The sequence below is a fragment of the Thalassophryne amazonica genome, chromosome 10, assembly GCF_902500255.1.
Source record: "Thalassophryne amazonica chromosome 10, fThaAma1.1, whole genome shotgun sequence".
Lineage (NCBI taxonomy): Eukaryota > Metazoa > Chordata > Actinopteri > Batrachoidiformes > Batrachoididae > Thalassophryne > Thalassophryne amazonica.
The window spans coordinates 361854-383343 of NC_047112.1; the positions used below are offsets into that span (position 1 = coordinate 361854).

The 21490-nt window shown below is 45.5% G+C and overlaps 1 protein-coding gene across 1 annotated transcript in view; it reads right to left on the reverse strand.

The window, feature by feature from the left end:
• The window catches only part of apc2 (APC regulator of WNT signaling pathway 2), a 234378-nt gene that overhangs the window by 70281 nt on the left and 142607 nt on the right, over window positions 1-21490 (reverse strand). The window contains 4 exon segments of the mRNA XM_034179257.1: window positions 255-394; window positions 469-567; window positions 1420-1816; window positions 15167-15265. Of these exon segments, the coding sequence (XP_034035148.1) occupies window positions 255-394; window positions 469-567; window positions 1420-1816; window positions 15167-15265 (735 nt within the window).

Consider the following 21490-nt stretch of genomic DNA (forward strand, 5'->3'; position numbering starts at 1 on the left):
CTTTATCAGTTTAGTGAGCTTGCATTTGTGTCCATCTGGTTTGTGCCACGCCTGATAGAGCCACGCCTGATAAATTGAATTGTTTTAAAAAGACTTTATTGTTGTGATGCATCAAATGATGTCAATGAAAATAGGAAATCATCCCATAAAAATCATCCACTGTCTGTAGGTTTGACTTTTTTTACAGCTCAGGTCTGGACCAATGACTGAGTGAAGAGTTTGAGTCTGATTTAGTCACCCTACTCCATCCCTACCTTATTGGCAACATCCCCGAATGTGAGGTTAGTCAGAGCCATCCCTGCGTAGCGGCGCAGAGCCATGTTGATGGGATCATTCTGCATCCCGAACATATCCTGGTCCAGGTGAATCAGGTCAGCCACTGCCTGAAGTCCACCTGGAAAAAGCACATCTTCAAAACCAAACCTCAGTGTTTAAGTGTTTTAAAGAATTCTGGCATCATGTTCAAACCTAGTTCATTCATGGCTCGTCGGTACTCCTCTTCAAAGGAAAGCTTCATGATGGCACACATGGCCTGGCATATCTGAGGGTCCACAGGCTCAGGGATTTCTGGAGACCAAATAAAACCATGTCTTTTTAGTGCCTTACCACTTATATCCAAACCTCTGTGGCTGTCCTGTGAAAATGTGCATCTGTAACTTGAAACGGTTTTTCAGCTAACAAGGAAACCTTTAGTTACGGAAAACACAAATATTTTAAAGTGATGTTATTTTGATAGGAAAGTGTGAAAATGTCTGACTGTGGCACCATCAAGTACATCTTGGTTTAGGCTCTTCCATGATATGAGGACCTAAGCTCACTGATGTTGTTTGTTCCTGTTGCTGGAGAGTAGTAGTGTCCAAGGACATTGCAGAAATGGAAGAGGGTGCAGGTTTTCTTTGCAGCCACTGACTTCAGCAGGTGATATCCTCTCGGCCCTTTCTGAAATGTCTTTGGACACCACTGCTGTAGAGCGAATGTCATTCACAGGTGGTTTTGGTTGCTTCACCATCTGGTGACCCCTGACGTATCAGTGGTTTCAATTCCTTGACCTTTAGGGACCAAACTTGCTAGTGGATTTTGCTCCTCCATACTTAAGAGGAGCTGTACTTACTGGTGGTTTGGGTTCTGCCAAGGTTAGAGGAACTGGACTCATTTGTCTTTTCAATACCTTTTCATGTGCAGAAGTTTGCAATAATGGGTCTTTGTGGTTCTCTGGATTTATAGGGACTCACCTATATTTTGGGTTCCTCAGTATTTGGGTGGACTCTTGCTCTCTGTGATTTGGAATGCTTTGTATGTGGGTCCTCACTGGAAAATTTGCTTCCTTCAGATTTAGAGGGGAGTCACCTGTGTTGCTTCTTTTGCTTCTGGTTGAAAGGGGACTCACCTTGAGCTTTGCTCTGCTACAATTAGACTCACCTGTGGTTTTGGCTCCTGCAGGTGATGGGGTACCAGTGTGGCTCTCTATCCAGTCCCAGCCACTGTCGCAGTAGCTTCGGATCTGTTCCAGCATATGAAGCACCCTCATCTCCCTGCGGGCTTGGCCTTCATCTGGCTGAGAGTAGATGATGTTGTGCAGAGTAGCACTGGTCCTGGACTTGGCCTCCCTGCTGCACCCTGTTGTGCCACCTATTAAAGTCTCCTTGGAATCGCTACTTGGAGCTTCATGAAGGATCTGGACTAGGAGAGGAACGCACCCAGACTTTCGCATAGCAATGCAGCTGTCTTGAGAGCTTGACAGGGCTAGCAGTGTCCGAGACATCTCTTCTTTGTCCCGGTTAGCCAGCATGGACAGAAGCCAGAAGACCATCTCCATCTGAGCACAGAGGGGCAGTTAAGCCATGAACAAATATTTCAAGAACATTTGTTGTTTAAGAACACAGTGATCCTGTCAAGTAAAATGTCCTTTAAATACGCTAACTTAATTTACTGTGAAAACTTTAAATTAAGATTTAAAGGCCACCTATGTAAGTTTGGTCAGTTTTTTGATGTTTTGTCTGGTTTTGGTTGCATTTTTCTCAATGGAGCTCCTCCTACACCTCAGGAGTACATATGTTACAAAACTGTTGTAAAACAGCTCACACGCCCCACCCCACCCCACCCCACTTTCCATATGCATTTGTTTTTGCGCAATCCATGTCAAGAAAGCAACAATCCAGAAATACGCAGCAAGCAGAGTTTAGTTCAGGTGGCTTTCACTTTCTCTCTGCTCCTGACTCTATCTCTCCACCTCGCTCTGCCCCCCAGTGCCGCCGCTTGTTTCTCTCTCTTTGAGGATGTACGTACATGATGAGTGAGGAATTACAATGTCAAGCTTTCACAGTGAACTCTGCTCCAAAGCTTCCTCCAGGAGGAGTATCTGCAGGTCTGTCATGCTGTTTTTCCCACTTCTTTACCTTTCAGCTCTGCTATTCCAAGAAAGTCCAACCAAGGTTGACCTGTGTGACCCCTCTCTGTCACACTGTTTGTTGTTCTCTTTCTCACTTCTTCTGACAGCATTTTTTTTTTTTTTTGCTCCTGATGGCTCTGTCATGGTTATGAACATGTCAGCAATAAAGTCTTAGTTTTCTTTGCCTCTCGGTAGGAGGGGTCTGGTTAGGTTTAAAACTCCAGCTTTTGTGACTTCTTGATTATTCTTCTCTACAAGAGTCAAGACAGAAGTCAGACTACCAGAGCAAGAATTTTAGCTGAGGAAGCTTCTGCGATTTGAAGCTAAATGTCCTCGCGTCAACCAACCCAGTCCAGTTGAAGATTCAGTCTTCTCTACTCTTAGTTTTCTTGTTCCAATAGCTGCTAGTTCACTGATGGCTTGATGGGGGGGTGAGCATGTATGTGTTGTTGCTATAGTGCTGTAAAGCAGTTTGTGTTTCGTGAGAGACCCAAGACTCGCATTCACACAACTCCAGGTCAGTTTCTCTTAAGTCGCAAGGCTGGTTTTCTGTTATGACACCCCTAGTTGGGGGGGGGGGTCATAACCCTGTCATAAGCTTTCTCTCAATCCACAAACACATAATGTAACTCTTTCTGGCCTTCTCTATACTTCTCCATCAGTATTCTCAAAGCAAACATTGCATCTGTAGTGCTCTTTCTCAGCACGAAACGATACTGCTGCTCATATTGCTGCTCTTCACCTGTTTTCTAAGCCTAGCTTCTACTACTCTTTCCTGTAACTTCATGCTGTGTCTGATCAGCTTTATACCTCTGTAGTTACTGCAGCTCTGCACATCACTCTTGTTCTTGAAAATAGGAACCAGCAAACTTTGTATCCATTCCTCAGGCATCCTGTCACTTTCCAAGATTGTATTAAATAATCTGGTGACAAACTCCACTGCCATCTCTCCTAGACAATTCCATGCTTCCACTGAAATGTCATCTGGACCAACTGCTGTTCCACTCTTCATAGCTGCCCTCATTTCATCCTTACTAATCTCTTGCACTTCCTGATTTACTCTCTCTACATTATCCAGCCTGTTCTCTCTCTCATTTTCTTCATTCATCAGCTCCTCAAAATATTCCCTCCACCTTCATTCTCCTCACTTGTAAGCACTTTACTATATGCATCTTTTACCACTTTAACCTGCTGCACATCCTTTCTAGCTCTGTTCCTTTGTCTGGCCAATCAGTACAAGGCCTTTTCTCTTTCCTTATAATTCAACTTCTTGTACAGCTCGCTAAATGTCTTTTCCTTAGCTTTTGCCACTTCTCTTTTCACCTTCCCCTCCATCCAGTGCTTTTCTCACCTACTCGCTAAATTTCACACAACAGTTTTCCTCCTTCAGCTTCCACCATCTGATCCTTTGTTGAGCTCTCACTCTCTTCTTCTTCACCTCTAAAGTCATCCTACAAACCACCATCCTATGCTGTCTAGCTACACTCTCTCCTGCCACCACCTTACAGTCTCTGATTTCTTTTAGCCTGGAGCGGTTGGATATTATTTTTCATGGCTAATTTGTCTGTGATATAAATCATAATATAACTTGTTAATAACTTGATAATACCCTCAAATCTTATAATGATAATAATAATAATAATAATATATTTTCTCTGGAACGCCATGAGGCATACTGTTCATCTGCTTATCACGCTACACAGACAAACACAGTTTTACTTTTACACATAATGTTTATATAACAATGTGAGCAGCACACCGCACATAAATGTCAAATGTTAAATGCAACATGTTTCATGCAAGCCCATCTAACTTTACTGATTCTATCATGCCCAGCCCTGAGCCAGGCTTTAATCCCTATTTTGTCCCTTCCTTTTACTTACCGGCGGCTTCGCCTTGGATTTATTGGTTGTTTGTTTTTATTATTCTATTTTACTTTGTTACTTTTATAATTTAGCCATTGTTCAGTTCTGTCAGGTTGTGTTTTCATTTAGTTAGCATCTGTTTATTTTTGCTCTTTTCATTTCTGTCATTTTCTGCTGTACTTTAATATCGGGTTTTGCTTTCTGTTTATTATTTAGTCTTTCCTTGGTTATCTTTATTGTATTCTTCAATCATAGTCAGTTCCAGTTCAGTTTTGTCTTAGTGTTTATTTTCCTATTCAGTTCTTATGTAATTTATCTTCTATGTTTAGTGTCCTTGGCCACTTCTTGCTCTTGCTTGCCTCTACTGGTGGTTGGCTCTCACTGCGGTATTGTATCACTTCCTGTTCCGGAGCACAGCGGTGTTTTTCTGTATCTGTTAGCTGTTTAATCTACGCAGTTAGATTGATCTAGTTATCTAGATTACGATTTGTTTCCCAGTGTAATCTTTACGTGCCTTAACTAAAGCACTCCTTCTGCTGAATCACCTCTAAATTATTTACACATTATTCACTTTGCGTGTTTTTAGGAATCCGCTAGCTTAGCGTAGCTACTAGCTCTTAGCCGATTTAGCATGGCGGCTTCTCCTGTCTCTCCCGCACTTTTCTGCTCTGGGTGTGAAATGTTTAGTTATTCCTCGGCCTCCTTTAGCAGTAACGGTACTTGTAATAAGTGTAGCTTATTCGTAGCTTTGGAGGCCAGGCTGGGCGAATTGGAGACTCGGCTCCGCACCGTGGAAAATTCTACAGCTAGCCAGGCCCCTGTAGTCGGTGCGGACCAAGGTAGTTTAGCCGCCGTTAGTTCCCCCCTGGCAGATCCCGAGCAGCCGGGAAAGCAGGCCGACTGGGTGACTGTGAGGAGGAAGCGTAGCCCTAAACAGAAGCCCCATGTACACCGCCAACCCGTTCACATCTCTAACCGTTTTTCCCCACTCGACGACACACCCGCCGAGGATCAAACTCTGGTTATTGGCGACTCTGTTTTGAGAAATGTGAAGTTAGCGACACCAGCAACCATAGTCAATTGTCTTCCGGGGACCAGAGCAGGCGACATTGAAGGAAATTTGAAACTGCTGGCTAAGGCTAAGCGTAAATTTGGTAAGATTGTAATTCACGTCGGCAGTAATGACACCCGGTTACGCCAATCGGAGGTCACTAAAATTAACATTGAATCGGTGTGTAACTTTGCAAAAACAATGTCGGACTCTGTAGTTTTCTCTGGGCCCCTCCCCAATCAGACCGGGAGTGACATGTTTAGCCGCATGTTCTCCTTGAATTGCTGGCTGTCTGAGTGGTGTCCAAAAAATGAGGTGGGCTTCATAGATAATTGGCAAAGCTTCTGGGGAAAACCTGGTCTTGTTAGGAGAGACGGCATCCATCCCACTTTGGATGGAGCAGCTCTCATTTCTAGAAATCTGGCCAATTTTCTTAAATCCTCCAAACCGTGACTATCCAGGGTTGGGACCAGGAAGCAGAGTTGTAGTCTTACACACCTCTCTGCAGCTTCTCTCCCCCTGCCATCCCCTCATTACCCCATCCCCGTAGAGACGGTGCCTGCTCCCAGACTACCAATAACCAGCAAAAATCTATTTAAGCATAAAAATTCAAAAAGAAAAAATAATATAGCACCTTCAACTGCACCACAGACTAAAACAGTTAAATGTGGTCTATTAAACATTAGGTCTCTCTCTTCTAAGTCCCTGTTGGTAAATGATATAATAATTGATCAACATATTGATTTATTCTGCCTAACAGAAACCTGGTTACAGCAGGATGAATATGTTAGTTTAAATGAGTCAACACCCCCGAGTCACACTGTCAGAATGCTCGTAGCACGGGCCGGGGCGGAGGATTAGCAGCAATCTTCCATTCCAGCTTATTAATTAATCAAAAATCCAGACAGAGCTTTAATTCATTTGAAAGCTTGTCTCTTAGTCTTGTCCATCCAAATTGGAAGTCCCAAAAAACAGTTTTATTTGTTATTATCTATCGTCCACCTGGTCGTTACTGTGAGTTTCTCTGTGAATTTTCAGACCTTTTGTCTGACTTAGTGCTTAGCTCAGATAAGATAATTATAGTGGGCGATTTTAACATCCACACAGATGCTGAGAATGACAGCCTCAACACTGCATTTAATCTATTATTAGACTCTATTGGCTTTGCTCAAAAAGTAAATGAGTCCACCCACCACTTTAATCATATCTTAGATCTTGTTCTGACTTATGGTATGGAAATAGAAGACTTAACAGTATTCCCTGAAAACTCCCTTCTGTCTGATCATTTCTTAATAACATTTACATTTACTCTGATGGACTACCCAGCAGTGGGGAATAAGTTTCATTACACTAGAAGTCTTTCAGAAAGTGCTGTAACTAGGTTTAAGGATATGATTCCTTCTTTATGTTCTCTAATGCCATATACCAACACAGTGCAGAGTAGCTACCTAAACTCTGTAAGGGAGATAGAGTATCTCGTCAATAGTTTTACATCCTCATTGAAGACAACTTTGGATGCTGTAGCTCCTCTGAAAAAGAGAGCTTTAAATCAGAAGTGTCTGACTCCGTGGTATAACTCACAAACTCGTAGCTTAAAGCAGATAACCCGTAAGTTGGAGAGGAAATGGCGTCTCACTAATTTAGAAGATCTTCACTTAGCCTGGAAAAAAGAGTCTGTTGCTCTATAAAAAAGCCCTCCGTAAAGCTAGGACATCTTTCTACTCATCACTAATTGAAGAAAATAAGAACAACCCCAGGTTTCTTTTCAGCACTGTAGCCAGGCTGACAAAGAGTCAGAGCTCTATTGAGCTGAGTATTCCATTAACTTTAACTAGTAATGACTTCATGACTTTCTTTGCTAACAAAATTTTAACTATTAGAGAAAAAATTACTCATAACCATCCCAAAGACGTATCGTTATCTTTGGCTGCTTTCAGTGATGCCGGTATTTGGTTAGACTCTTTCTCTCCGATTGTTCTGTCTGAGTTATTTTCATTTGGCCTCTACTGGTGGTTGGCTCTCACTGCGGTATTGTATCACTTCCTGTTCCGGAGCACAGCGGTGTTTTTCTGTATCTGTTAGCTGTTTAATCTGCGCAGTTAGATTGATCTAGTTATCTAGATTACGATTTGTTTCCCAGTGTAATCTTTACGTGCCTTAACTAAAGCACTCCTTCTGCTGAATCACCTCTAAATTATTTACACATTATTCACTTTGCGTGTTTTTAGGAATCCGCTAGCTTAGCGTAGCTACTAGCTCTTAGCCGATTTAGCATGGCGGCTTCTCCTGTCTCTCCCGCACTTTTCTGCTCTGGGTGTGAAATGTTTAGTTATTCCTCGGCCTCCTTTAGCAGTAATGGTACTTGTAATAAGTGTAGCTTATTCGTAGCTTTGGAGGCCAGGCTGGGCGAATTGGAGACTCTGCTCCGCACCGTGGAAAATTCTACAGCTAGCAAGGCCCCTGTAGTCGGTGCGGACCAAGGTAGCTTAGCCGCCGTTAGTTCCCCCCTGGCAGATCCCGAGCAGCCGGGAAAGCAGGCCGACTGGGTGACTGTGAGGAGGAAGCGTAGCCCTAAACAGAAGCCCCGTGTACACCGCCAACCCGTTCACATCTCTAACCGTTTTTTCCCACTCGACGACACACCCGCCGAGGATCAAACTCTGGTTATTGGCGACTCTGTTTTGAGAAATGTGAAGTTAGCGACACCAGCAACCATAGTCAATTGTCTTCCGGGGGCCAGAGCAGGCGACATTGAAGGAAATTTGAAACTGCTGGCTAAGGCTAAGCGTAAATTTGGTAAGATTGTAATTCACGTCGGCAGTAATGACACCCGGTTACGCCAATCGGAGGTCACTAAAATTAACATTAAATCGGTGTGTAACTTTGCAAAAACAATGTCGGACTCTGTAGTTTTCTCTGGGCCCCTCCCCAATCGGACCGGGAGTGACATGTTTAGCCGCATGTTCTCCTTGAATTGCTGGCTGTCTGAGTGGTGTCCAAAAAATGAGGTGGGCTTCATAGATAATTGGCAAAGCTTCTGGGGAAAACCTGGTCTTGTTAGGAGAGACGGCATCCATCCCACTTTGGATGGAGCAGCTCTCATTTCTAGAAATCTGGCCAATTTTCTTAAATCCTCCAAACCGTGACTATCCAGGGTTGGGACCAGGAAGCAGAGTTGTAGTCTTACACACCTCTCTGCAGCTTCTCTCCCCCTGCCATCCCCTCATTACCCCATCCCCGTAGAGACGGTGCCTGCTCCCAGACTACCAATAACCAGCAAAAATCTATTTAAGCATAAAAATTCAAAAAGAAAAAATAATATAGCACCTTCAACTGCACCACAGACTAAAACAGTTAAATGTGGTCTATTAAAACATTAGGTCTCTCTCTTCTAAGTCCCTGTTGGTAAATGATATAATAATTGATCAACATATTGATTTATTCTGCCTAACAGAAACCTGGTTACAGCAGGATGAATATGTTAGTTTAAATGAGTCAACACCCCCGAGTCACACTAACTGTCAGAATGCTCGTAGCACGGGCCGGGGTGGAGGATTAGCAGCAATCTTCCATTCCAGCTTATTAATTAATCCAAAACCCAGACAGAGCTTTAATTCATTTGAAGGCTTGTCTCTTAGTCTTGTCCATCCAAATTGGAAGTCCCAAAACCAGTTTTATTTGTTATTATCTATCGTCCACCTGGTCGTTACTGTGAGTTTCTCTGTGAATTTTCAGACCTTTTGTCTGACTTAGTGCTTAGCTCAGATAAGATAATTATAGTGGGCGATTTTAACATCCACACAGATGCTGAGAATGACAGCCTCAACACTGCATTTAATCTATTATTAGACTCTATTGGCTTTGCTCAAAAAGTAAATGAGTCCACCCACCACTTTAATCATATCTTAGATCTTGTTCTGACTTATGGTATGGAAATAGAAGACTTAACAGTATTCCCTGAAAACTCCCTTCTGTCTGATCATTTCTTAATAACATTTACATTTACTCTGATGGACTACCCAGCAGTGGGGAATAAGTTTCATTACACTAGAAGTCTTTCAGAAAGCGCTGTAACTAGGTTTAAGGATATGATTCCTTCTTTATGTTCTCTAATGCCATATACCAACACAGTGCAGAGTAGCTACCTAAACTCTGTAAGGGAGATAGAGTATCTCGTCAATAGTTTTACATCCTCATTGAAGACAACTTTGGATGCTGTAGCTCCTCTGAAAAAGAGAGCTTTAAATCAGAAGTGTCTGACTCCGTGGTATAACTCACAAACTCGTAGCTTAAAGCAGATAACCCGTAAGTTGGAGAGGAAATGGCGTCTCACTAATTTAGAAGATCTTCACTTAGCCTGGAAAAAGAGTCTGTTGCTCTATAAAAAAGCCCTTCGTAAAGCTAGGACATCTTTCTACTCATCACTAATTGAAGAAAATAAGAACAACCCCAGGTTTCTTTTCAGCACTGTAGCCAGGCTGACAAAGAGTCAGAGCTCTATTGAGCTGAGTATTCCATTAACTTTAACTAGTAATGACTTCATGACTTTCTTTGCTAACAAAATTTTAACTATTAGAGAAAAAATTACTCATAACCATCCCAAAGACGTATCGTTATCTTTGGCTGCTTTCAGTGATGCCGGTATTTGGTTAGACTCTTTCTCTCCGATTGTTCTGTCTGAGTTATTCTCATTAGTTACTTCATCCAAACCATCAACATGTTTATTAGACCCCATTCCTACCAGGCTGCTCAAGGAAGCCCTACCATTATTTAATGCTTCGATCTTAAATATGATCAATCTATCTTGTTAGTTGGCTATGTACCACAGGCTTTTAAGGTGGCAGTAATTAAACCATTACTTAAAAAGCCATCACTTGACCCAGCTATCTTAGCTAATTATAGGCCAATCTCCAACCTTCCTTTTCTCTCAAAAATTCTTGAAAGGGTAGTTGTAAAACAGCTAACTGATCATCTGCAGAGGAATGGTCTATTTGAAGAGTTTCAGTCAGGTTTTAGAATTCATCATAGTACAGAAACAGCATTAGTGAAGGTTACAAATGATCTTCTTATGGCCTCGGACAGTGGACTCATCTCTGTGCTTGTTCTGTTAGATCTCAGTGCTGCTTTTGATACTGTTGACCATAAAATTTTATTACAGAGATTAGAGCATGCCATAGGTATTAAAGGCACTGCGCTGCGGTGGTTTGAATCATATTTGTCTAATAGATTACAATTTGTTCATGTAAATGGGGAATCTTCTTCACAGACTAAAGTTAATTATGGAGTTCCACAAGGTTCTGTGCTAGGACCAATTTTATTCACTTTATACATGCTTCCCTTAGGCAGTATTATTAGACGGTATTGCTTAAATTTTCATTGTTACGCAGATGATACCCAGCTTTATCTATCCATGAAGCCAGAGGACACACACCAATTAGCTAAACTGCAGGATTGTCTTACAGACATAAAGACATGGATGACCTCTAATTTCCTGCTTTTAAACTCAGATAAAACTGAAGTTATTGTACTTGGCCCCACAAATCTTAGAAACATGGTGTCTAACCAGATCCTTACTCTGGATGGCATTACCCTGACCTCTAGTAATACTGTGAGAAATCTTGGAGTCATTTTTGATCAGGATATGTCATTCAAAGTGCATATTAAACAAATATGTAGGACTGCTTTTTTGCATTTACGCAATATCTCTAAAATCAGAAAGGTCTTGTCTCAGAGTGATGCTGAAAAACTAATTCATGCATTTATTTCCTCTAGGCTGGACTATTGTAATTCATTATTATCAGGTTGTCCTAAAAGTTCCCTAAAAAGCCTTCAGTTAATTCAAAATGCTGCAGCTAGAGTACTGACGGGGACTAGAAGGAGAGAGCATATCTCACCCATATTGGCCTCTCTTCATTGGCTTCCTGTTAATTCTAGAATAGAATTTAAAATTCTTCTTCTTACTTATAAGGTTTTGAATAATCAGGTCCCATCTTATCTTAGGGACCTCGTAGTACCATATTACCCCAATAGAGCGCTTCGCTCTCAGACTGCAGGCTTACTTGTAGTTCCTAGGGTTTGTAAGAGTAGAATGGGAGGCAGAGCCTTCAGCTTTCAGGCTCCTCTCCTGTGGAACCAGCTCCCAATTCAGATCAGGGAGACAGACACCCTCTCTACTTTTAAGATTAGGCTTAAAACTTTCCTTTTTGCTAAAGCTTATAGTTAGGGCTGGATCAGGTGACCCTGAACCATCCCTTAGTTATGCTGCTATAGACGTAGACTGCTGGGGGGTTCCCATGATGCACTGTTTCTTTTTCTTTTTGCTCTGTATGCACCACTCTGCATTTAATCATTAGTGATCGATCTCTGCTCCCCTCCACAGCATGTCTTTTTCCTGGTTCTCTCCCTCAGCCCCAACCAGTCCCAGCAGAGGACTGCCCCTCCCTGAGCCTGGTTCTGCTGGAGGTTTCTTCCTGTTAAAAGGGAGTTTTTCCTTCCCACTGTAGCCAAGTGCTTGCTCACAGGGGGTCGTTTTGACCGTTGGGGTTTTACATAATTATTGTATGGCCTTGCCTTACAATATAAAGCGCCTTGGGGCAGCTGTTTGTTGTGATTTGGCGCTATATAAAAAAAAATTGATTGATTGATTGATTGATGGTGACGGTGGAATAGTGGTGACGGTGGAGTCATGTGACGGTGGAATAGTGGTGACGGTGGAGTCGCGGTGACGGTGGAATAGTAGTGATAGTGGAGTCGCGGTGACGGTGGAATAGTAGTGATAGTGGAGTCACGGTGATGGTGGAATAGTGGTGACGGTGGAATAGTGGTAATGATGGAGTCGCGGTGACGTTGGAATAGTGGTGACGGTAGAGTCATGGTGACGGTGGAATACTGGTGACGGTGGAGTCATGGTGACGGTGGAATAGTAGTGATAGTGGAGTCATGGTGACAGTGGAATAGTGGTGATGATGGAGTCGCGGTGACGGTGGAATAGTGGTGACGGTAGAGTCATGGTGACGGTGGAATACTGGTGACGGTGGAGTCATGGTGACGGTGGAATAGTAGTGATAGTGGAGTCATGGTGACAGTGGAATAGTGGTGATGATGGAGTCGCGGTGACGGTGGAATAGTCAATCAATCAATCAATTTTTTTATATAGCGCCAAATCACAACAAACAGTTGCCCCAAGGCGCTTTATATTGTAAGGCAAGGCCATACAATAATTATGTAAAACCCCAACGGTCAAAACGACCCCCTGTGAGCAAGCACTTGGCTACAGTGGGAAGGAAAAACTCCCTTTTAACAGGAAGAAACCTCCAGCAGAACCAGGCTCAGGGAGGGGCAGTCTTCTGCTGGGACTGGTTGGGGCTGAGGGAAAAAAACAGGAAAAAGACATGCCGTGAAGGGGGGCAGAGATCGATCACTAATGATTAAATGCAGAGTGATGCATACAGAGCAAAAAGAGAAAGAAACAGTGCATCATGGGAAACCCCCAGCAGTCTACGTCTATAGCAGCATAACTAAGGGATGGTTCAGGGTCACCTGATCCAGCCCTAACTATAAGCTTTAGCAAAAAGGAAAGTTTTAAGCCTAATCTTAAAAGTAGAGAGGGTGTCTGTCTCCCTGATCTGAATTGGGAGCTGGTTCCACAGGAGAGGAGCCTGAAAGCTGAAGGCTCTGCCTCCCATTCTACTCTTACAAACCCTAGGAACTACAAGTAAGCCTGCAGTCTGAGAGCGAAGCACTCTATTGGGGTGATATGGTACTACGAGGTCCCTAAGATAAGATGGGACCTGATTATTCAAAACCTTATAAGTAAGAAGAAGAATTTTAAATTCTATTCTAGAATTAACAGGAAGCCAATGAAGAGAGGCCAATATGGGTGAGATATGCTCTCTCCTTCTAGTCCCCGTCAGTACTCTAGCTGCAGCATTTTGAATTAACTGAAGGCTTTTTAGGGAACTTTTAGGACAACCTGATAATAATGAATTACAATAGTCCAGCCTAGAGGAAATAAATGCATGAATTAGTTTTTCAGCATCACTCTGAGACAAGACCTTTCTGATTTTAGAGATATTGCGTAAATGCAAAAAAGCAGTCCTACATATTTGTTTAATATGCGCTTTGAATGACATATCCTGATCAAAAATGACTCCAGGATTTCTCACAGTATTACTAGAGGTCAGGGTAATGCCATCCAGATAGTGGTGACGGCAGAGTCATGGTGATGGTGGAATACTGGTGACGGTGGAGTCATGGTGACGGTGGAATAGTAGTGACGGTGGAGTCATGGTGACGGTGGAATAGTGGTGATGGTGGAGTCGCGGTGACGGTGGAGTCATGGTGATGGTGGAATAGTGGTGATGGTGGAGTCGCGGTGACAGTGGAGTCATGGTGACGGTGGAATAGTGGTGATGGTGGAGTCGCGGTGACGGTGGAGTCATGGTGACAGTGGAATAGTGGTGATGGTGGAGTCGCGGTGACAGTGGAGTCATGGTGACGGTGGAATGGTGGTGACGGTGGAGTCATGGTGACGGTGGAATAGTAGTGACAGTGGAGTCATAGTGACGGTGGAATAGTGGTGATGGTGGAGTCATGGTGACGGTGGAATAGTGGTGATGGTGGAGTGCGGTGACAGTGGAATAGTGGTGATGGTGGAGTCCGGTGACAGTGGAGTCATGGTGATGGTGGAATATTGGCGACGGTGGAGTCATGGTGACAGTGGAGTCATGGTGACGGTGGCATAGTGGTGATGGTGGAGTCATGGTGACGGTGGAATAGTGGTGATGGTGGAGTCGCGGTGACAGTGGAATAGTGGTGATGGTGGAGTCGCGGTGACAGTGGAATAGTAGTGATGGTGGTGTCGCGGTGACAGTGGAGTCATGGTGATGGTGCAATAGTGGTGATGGTGGAGTCGCGGTGACAGTGGAGTCATGGTGACGGTGGAATAGTGGTGACGGTGGAGTCATGGTGACAGTGGAGTCATGGTGACGGTGGCATAGTGGTGATGGTGGAGTCATGGTGACGGTGGAATAGTGGTGATGGTGGAGTCGCGGTGACAGTGGAATAGTGGTGATGGTGGAGTCGCGGTGACAGTGGAATAGTGGTGATGGTGGTGTCGCGGTGACAGTGGAGTCATGGTGATGGTGGAATAGTGGTGACGTGGAGTCATGGTAACGGTGGAGTCATGGTGACGGTGGCATAGTGGTGATGGTGGAGTCATGGTGACGGTGGAATAGTGGTGATGGTGGAGTCGCGGTGACGGTGGAGTCGTGGTGACGGTGGAATAGTAGTGACAGTGGAGTCATAGTGACGGTGGAATAGTGGTGATGGTGGAGTCATGGTGACGGTGGAATAGTGGTGATGGTGGAGTGCGGTGACAGTGGAATAGGGTGATGGTGGAGTCCGGTGACAGTGGAGTCATGGTGATGGTGGAATATTGGCGACGGTGGAGTCATGGTGATGGTGCAATAGTGGTGATGGTGGAGTCATGGTGACGGTGGAGTCGTGGTGATGGTGGAGTCATGGTGACGGTGGAGTCATGGTGACGGTGGCATAGTGGTGATGGTGGAGTCATGGTGACGGTGGAATAGTGGTGATGGTGGAGTCGTGGTGATGGTGGAGTCATGGTGACGGTGGAATAGTGGTGATGATGGAGTCGCGGTGACGGTGGAATAGTGGTGACGGTAGAGTCATGGTGACGGTGGAATACTGGTGACGGTGGAGTCGCGGTGACAGTGGAGTCATGGTGACGGTGGAGTCTCTGTGATGGTGGAGTCGCGGTGACAGTGGAGTCATGGTGACGGTGGAGTCTCCGACGGTGGAGTCGCGGTGATGGTGGAATAGTGCATAGTCATGGTGTACCTTATTGCCTCCATCTGCAGGAGCTTCTGTTCTTGCTGCAGCACCTGATAGAATGTTGTTCTCTGGCTCTCCAGCAGGTGGCTTCTCAGTGCCAGACAGCTACACAGACAAGATACAGAGACAGACAAATGTCTTCGTGGTGGAGACAGAACATGTTTTCCTTGTAGTCCATTTCACAGATGATCAATCTTTTCACATCGTACAACCGCAATTCCAATTCCAAAGCTGGGACAGGGGCAACAAAAAAATAAAATTTATCAGTTTGAACATTAAATATCTTGTCTTTGTGGTGTATTCAACTGAATATTGATTGAGTATTTGAAAATCATTGCATTCTCTTTTTATTTACATTTTACACAACGTCCCAACTTCATTGGAAATGGGTTTGTAAATAGAGATCTTCTTTGTAGGTTATGTGGTAAAACCTGAGGAGTGGTCACATATTCTGTGTGCGTCTCAAACAGCATTTTCATGTCGGCCTGCAAATCTGTAACATTGTGACAGGAATCAATCAATCAATCAATCAACTTTTTTCTTATATAGCGCCAAATCACAACAAACAGTTGGGAATCTAGTTAATTCAAAATGCAGCATTTTGAATTAACAAACTCTGGGAATCCTTAGAGTATCAAAGCCTTTATCCCTTTCCTGAGTCAGTTACTATGGCAACACCTCCGGGTGTTCTGTGTGTGTGTGTGCTTTATTCCTACACACTAACAAAGGAGGTGAATATTCCAGAGATATGTTCTGAACCTGTTCCTCCATTAGCTGCAACAAGCCGCCATGCACAAAGAGACAATGGATGACAGGAAACACCAGATCCATGGAAGATTACAGACGAGTTTCCACCTTCAAGGGGTCTGAATAATCTCCAGACAGATCACGGCTGATCTCAAGTGGAACAAGTCAAAGTGCACCCTGCAGTCTGCACTTGGTTCCAAAATGGTCAGAGGTCAAACTCATCACCCGACCTTCACCTTCAGGGAGTTTTTTTTTAAACTATAATGCTGCGTTCACACCGGGCACGATCAGACGCCACAAATTCGCGGGGGTTGCGTGGCGATGGACGTGCCTCCTTCGCCCGGTGTGTCGCTCTGCTTTTGCTGCGAACATTCGCCCCGGTGTGTCATCAAATAGGAGGAGCTTCCATTCCGCTCACCGGCTCCGGCTGTCAGTCAAGTTAACATGACGGATCTTGATCACACGGAGCGAGTTGTTGTGGAAAGCTGACAAACGTCATGAGACGTTCCCAATTCAGGGAGTATCACTGTTTGCTGCAGGAGCTGCGTCTGGATGACGGCCGCTTTCAGCGGTCCTTCCACCTCTGCGGGACCCAGTTTGAGGACCTCCTGTCCTGTTCACGCACGCACATCAAAATCAAATCAAATCAAATAAATTTTATTTATATAGCGCCAAATCACAACAAACAGTTGCCCTAAGGCGCTTTATATTGCAAGGCAAAAGCCATACAATAATTACAGAAAAACCCCAACGGTCAAAATGACCCCCTGTGCGCAAGCACTTGGGGAAGGTGGGAAGGAAAAACTCCCTTTTAACAGGAAGAAACCTCCAGCAGAACCAGGCTCAGGGAGGGGCAGTCTTCTGCTGGGACTGGTTGGGGCTGAGGGGAGAGAACCAGGAAAAAGACATGCTGTGGAGGGGGGCAGAGATCAATCACTAATGATTAAATGCAGAATGGTGCATACAGAGCAAAAAGAGAAAGAAACACTCAGTGCATCATGGGAACCCCCCAGCAGTCTAAGTCTATAGCAGCATAACTAAGGGATGGTTCAGGGTCACCTGATCCAGCCCTAACTATAAGCTTTAGCAAAAAGGAAAGTTTTAAGCCTAATCTTAAAAGTAGAGAGTGTGTCTGTCTCCCTGATCTGAATTGGGAGCTGGTTCCACAGGAGAGGAGCCTGAAAGCTGAAGGCTCTGCCTCCCATTCTACTCTTACAAACCCTAGGAACTACAAGTAAGCCTGCAGTCTGAGAGCGAAGCGCTCTATTTGGGTGATATGGTACTATGAGGTCGCTAAGATAAGATGGGACCTGATTATTCAAAACCTTATAAGTAAGAAGAAGAATTTTAAATTCTATTCTGGAATTAACAGGGAGCCAATGAAGAGAGGCCAATATGGGTGAAATATGCTCTCTCCTTCTAGTCCCTGTCAGTACTCTAGCTGCAGCATTTTGAATTAACTGAAGGCTTTTCAGGGAACTTTTAGGGCAACCTGATAATAATGAATTACAATAGTCCAGCCTAGAGGAAATAAATGCATGAATTAGTTTTTCAGCATCACTCTGAGACAAGACCTTTCTGATTTTAGAGATATTGCGTAAATGCAAAAAGGCAGTCCTACATATTTGTTTAATATGCGCTTTGAATGACATATCCTGATCAAAAATGACTCCAAGATTTCTCACAGTATTACTAGAGGTCAGGGTAATGCCATCCAGAGTAAGGATCTGGTTAGACACCATGTTTCTAAGATTTGTGGGGCCAAGTACAATAACTTCAGTTTTATCTGAGTTTAAAAGCAGGAAATTAGAGGTCATCCATGTCTTTATGTCTGTAAGACAATCCTGCAGTTTAGCTAATTGGTGTGTGTCCTCTGGCTTCATGGATAGATAAAGCTGGGTATCATCTGCGTAACAATGAAAATTTAAGCAATACCGTCTAATAATACTGCCTAAGGGAAGCATGTATAAAGTGAATAAAATTGGTCCTAGCACAGAACCTTGTGGAACTCCATAATTAACTTTAGTCTGTGAAGAAGATTCCCCATTTACATGAACAAATTGTAATCTATTAGACAAATATGATTCAAACCACCGCAGCGCAGTGCCTGGACTCAGATCCAGAACTGAACATGTCAGCAATTAAAGAGGTATTCGCAGACATTTCCTTCTTTTTCACCTGTTTCCGCCACACCTACTCCCCGAGAGAGAAATTTGACTACCTTGATCAGGCTTGGGAAGTCATGGAAGCAAGCACATGGCTTTACAGCCTTTTCCCTGACCTAGAAGAGCTGGACAATTTATTTGCTGCAGAGAGGCTGCCTGACTGGTTGAAGCACCCTGAGCAATATCTGCAAACCTCTCGCTCGCCACCAGACGATGACGCTGAGTGGGAAGACCTGGAGGATGAGTCTTCATCTGAAACGGAGGAATCATCACTCCAGAACAAGGCAGAGTTTTTGTTTAAAATTCAGGAGTTATTTTTTGAGTTCATGGACAGTCCAGGCAAGTGGAGCAAGCAGCGCATTTTTTCTACACTTGATCAACTTATCCTCGCTGCACCTGAAATGGTCGCTGCTTTCCCCGAGTTAACGCACATTAAAACTCTGTTTAAACAAGGCCAGCTGCATACCTGCATTAAGGACCCGATGGACTTCCTGATTGAGGCAGACATCATTGCAAGTCTTGACTCTCCTCGCACCGTCATGTTATCCGCTGAAGCGGTGGGCCCTCCACGGCTGTGTGCTCCTCCCACTTTCTGTACACCTCCCACTCCTGCTCCTCGGTGGTTGATCACGAGAAAGCTGATGGAACAAATTCAGTCCGGGGAATCAGATCCACAGACGGATGCTTCTGCAGAACTGGTCCCTTCACATCAGGCTCCAGTGTCGGCCCCCCGGAAGCTCCATGCACCTCCGTGCCATCTTGCAGCCACCGTGATGTCCACACCCACAGGAACTGAAGCTCTCAGGTTGCCCGACCCCTCGGTGCTGGTTACGCCTCTCCCAGGCCTCGCCAAGTCATCAGGAATGAGTACGCCTCCACTGAGCACGGCTACTTCATCCAAGACATCTACTGAGCTCATGTCGCTGAAACAAGCAGAACACCTGATGATGTCACAGCTCGTGCCACCTCCTGCTATGTCATCAGCACACCAGGACACAGCGCCGACCACAGTGGTTACGGCGCGCACACTGCCATGACCTGCAGTCGAGACGGCCGAAGTACGCGCTGGACCTCTGTCAGCCGCAAAGCCGGCTGATTCTGACACCGTGCCATCTTTTCCATGCTCTGCAGCCGCACGCTCTATACCTCCGTCCACAGCAAGGCCAGGTGACTCGGGTGCTGCATCACCACGACCTGCAGGCATTTGCACCGCTCCTCAGCAGGCCATGACATCAGCGGATTCCAATGCCGTACATGACTGTCCACAATTTGCAACAACACACCCTTCGCCTCCGCCTGCTGCGGAGCCTGCAGACTCTTTCGCTGTGCTCGTTCTTGCATGACTATCTGCCAAACCAGCTGAGACAGTCCCAGTGAACGCCGTGCCTCAGTTCTCAGCCCCGCCAGCAGAGATTTCAATGGATCGCTCCACGCAGACAGCCTTCTCATCGAATCCGCCACTCACCCACTCTGAGTTCTTCCCAACAATAACAGCCATAATCAACAGAACTGTGAGCTTTTTTACATTTTATTTTCTGTTCCTACTCCTCCATATTCCATGTTTGTTAAAGAGAAGACCCAGAACTTAGGTAAAGTTGAGGCTGCGACACGCTCCGTTTACTAATAAAATGAATTAAAAGAGTAAAAAGCATAAAACAAAACTGTATCACTCTACTAGCCATATGAAAAGGAAAATAAGTGCATCTTAAGTCTGGAGTTGAAAGTCTCCACAGAATCTGACTGTTTTATTGACGCAGGGAGATCATTCCACAGAACAGGGGCACGATGAGAGAAAGCTCTGTGACCTGTAGACTTCTTATTCACCCTAGAGACACAAAGTAGTCCTGCATCCTGAGAATGCAGAGCCCGGGCCGGTACGTAAGGTTTAATTAGGTCAGCTAGGTAGGGAGGTGCCAATGTTGTGAAAGTGTAGTGACACGGACCCACAACAGGGGGCGCAAATGAACGGTCAATAGATGAGCCAAAAAGGAACAGTTTAATGTTGTGAAATGTGCACAACAAATATACAGACAATCTCAGAATATGATTACAGTCAAATTACAAAGGTGACGTGTGGGCAGGCTCGAGGATAGAAGACGTCTGTCCTGAGAAGAGCCGGAACCACACGATTTCCGCCACCACCGAACCTGGTGACTACTGGAGCCGCCAAGTCCCGAATTCCCAGGTGATCACCGTCCCCGACTGTCGGATCTGGTACTGCTGGCGAGAACAAAGACAGTCAAGTGTGGGTGTGTGTACACCCAGTAACAACAACGGTGGGAATGCCACCTCCACCTCTCACTCAATATGTGATGAGTATCGCAGTGATTCCTCAGGGGAAAAGAGTGCCGTCCTGCACTCACTCAGCTTCCACAGAAAGAGGAACCGGTACTCCTGCAAACACTTACAATATACAGATATATTGTAACACAAAACGGCTGAGGATATTACCTTCAATGAAGTACGATATCTCGGCGATGAGGTGGAGATGACGTCTGGGTTTTATGGAGTGAGATGATGAAGAATGAGTGACAGCTGTCAGGAAGTAATGAGTAACAGCTGTCACTCCCGGTTGTGTCCATGGCGGCAGCGCCCTCTCGTGCCTGAAGCCCGCACTTCAGGCAGGGCGCCCTCTGGTGGTGGGCCAGCAGTACCTCCTCTTCTGGCGGCCCACACAACAGGACCCCCCCCTCAACGGGCGCCTCCTGGCGCCCGACCAGGTTTGTCGGGGTGTCGGCGGTAGAAGTCGGCCAGGAGGGCCGGATCCAGGATGAAGCTCCTCTTCACCCAGGAGCGTTCTTCGGGTCCATACCCTTCCCAGTCCACCAGATATTGGAACCCCCGGCCCATTCGACGGACGTCCACGAGCTGGCGCACTGTCCAAGCCGGCTCCCCGTCAATGATCCGGGCAGGAGGCGGCGCCGGACCGGGAGCACAGAGGGGTGAGGTGTGGTGAGGTTTGATCCTGGAAACATGGAAGACCGGGTGGATCCGCAGTGAAGCTCCAGCTCCCAGCTTCACTGCGGAGGGCTGAGGACTTTGAGGATACGGAAGGGGCCGATGAACCTGTCCATCAATTTTGGAGACTGTACTTGCAGGGGGATGTCCTTCGTTGACAACCACACCTCCTGCCCGGGCTGGTATGCAGGGGCCGGGGACCGCCGGCGGTCTGCATGGGTCTTGGCCCTCGTCCGGGCTTTCAACAAGGCAGAACGGGCGGTGCGCCACACCCGACGGCACCTCCGAAGATGGGCCCGGACCGAGGGCACACCGACCTCTCCCTCCACCACGGGAAATAATGGGGGCTGGTACCCCAAACACACCTCAAATGGGGAGAGGCCGGTGGCAGAAGACACCTGGCTGTTATGCGCATACTCGATCCAGGCCAGGTGGTTACTCCAGGCCGTCGGATGCGCGG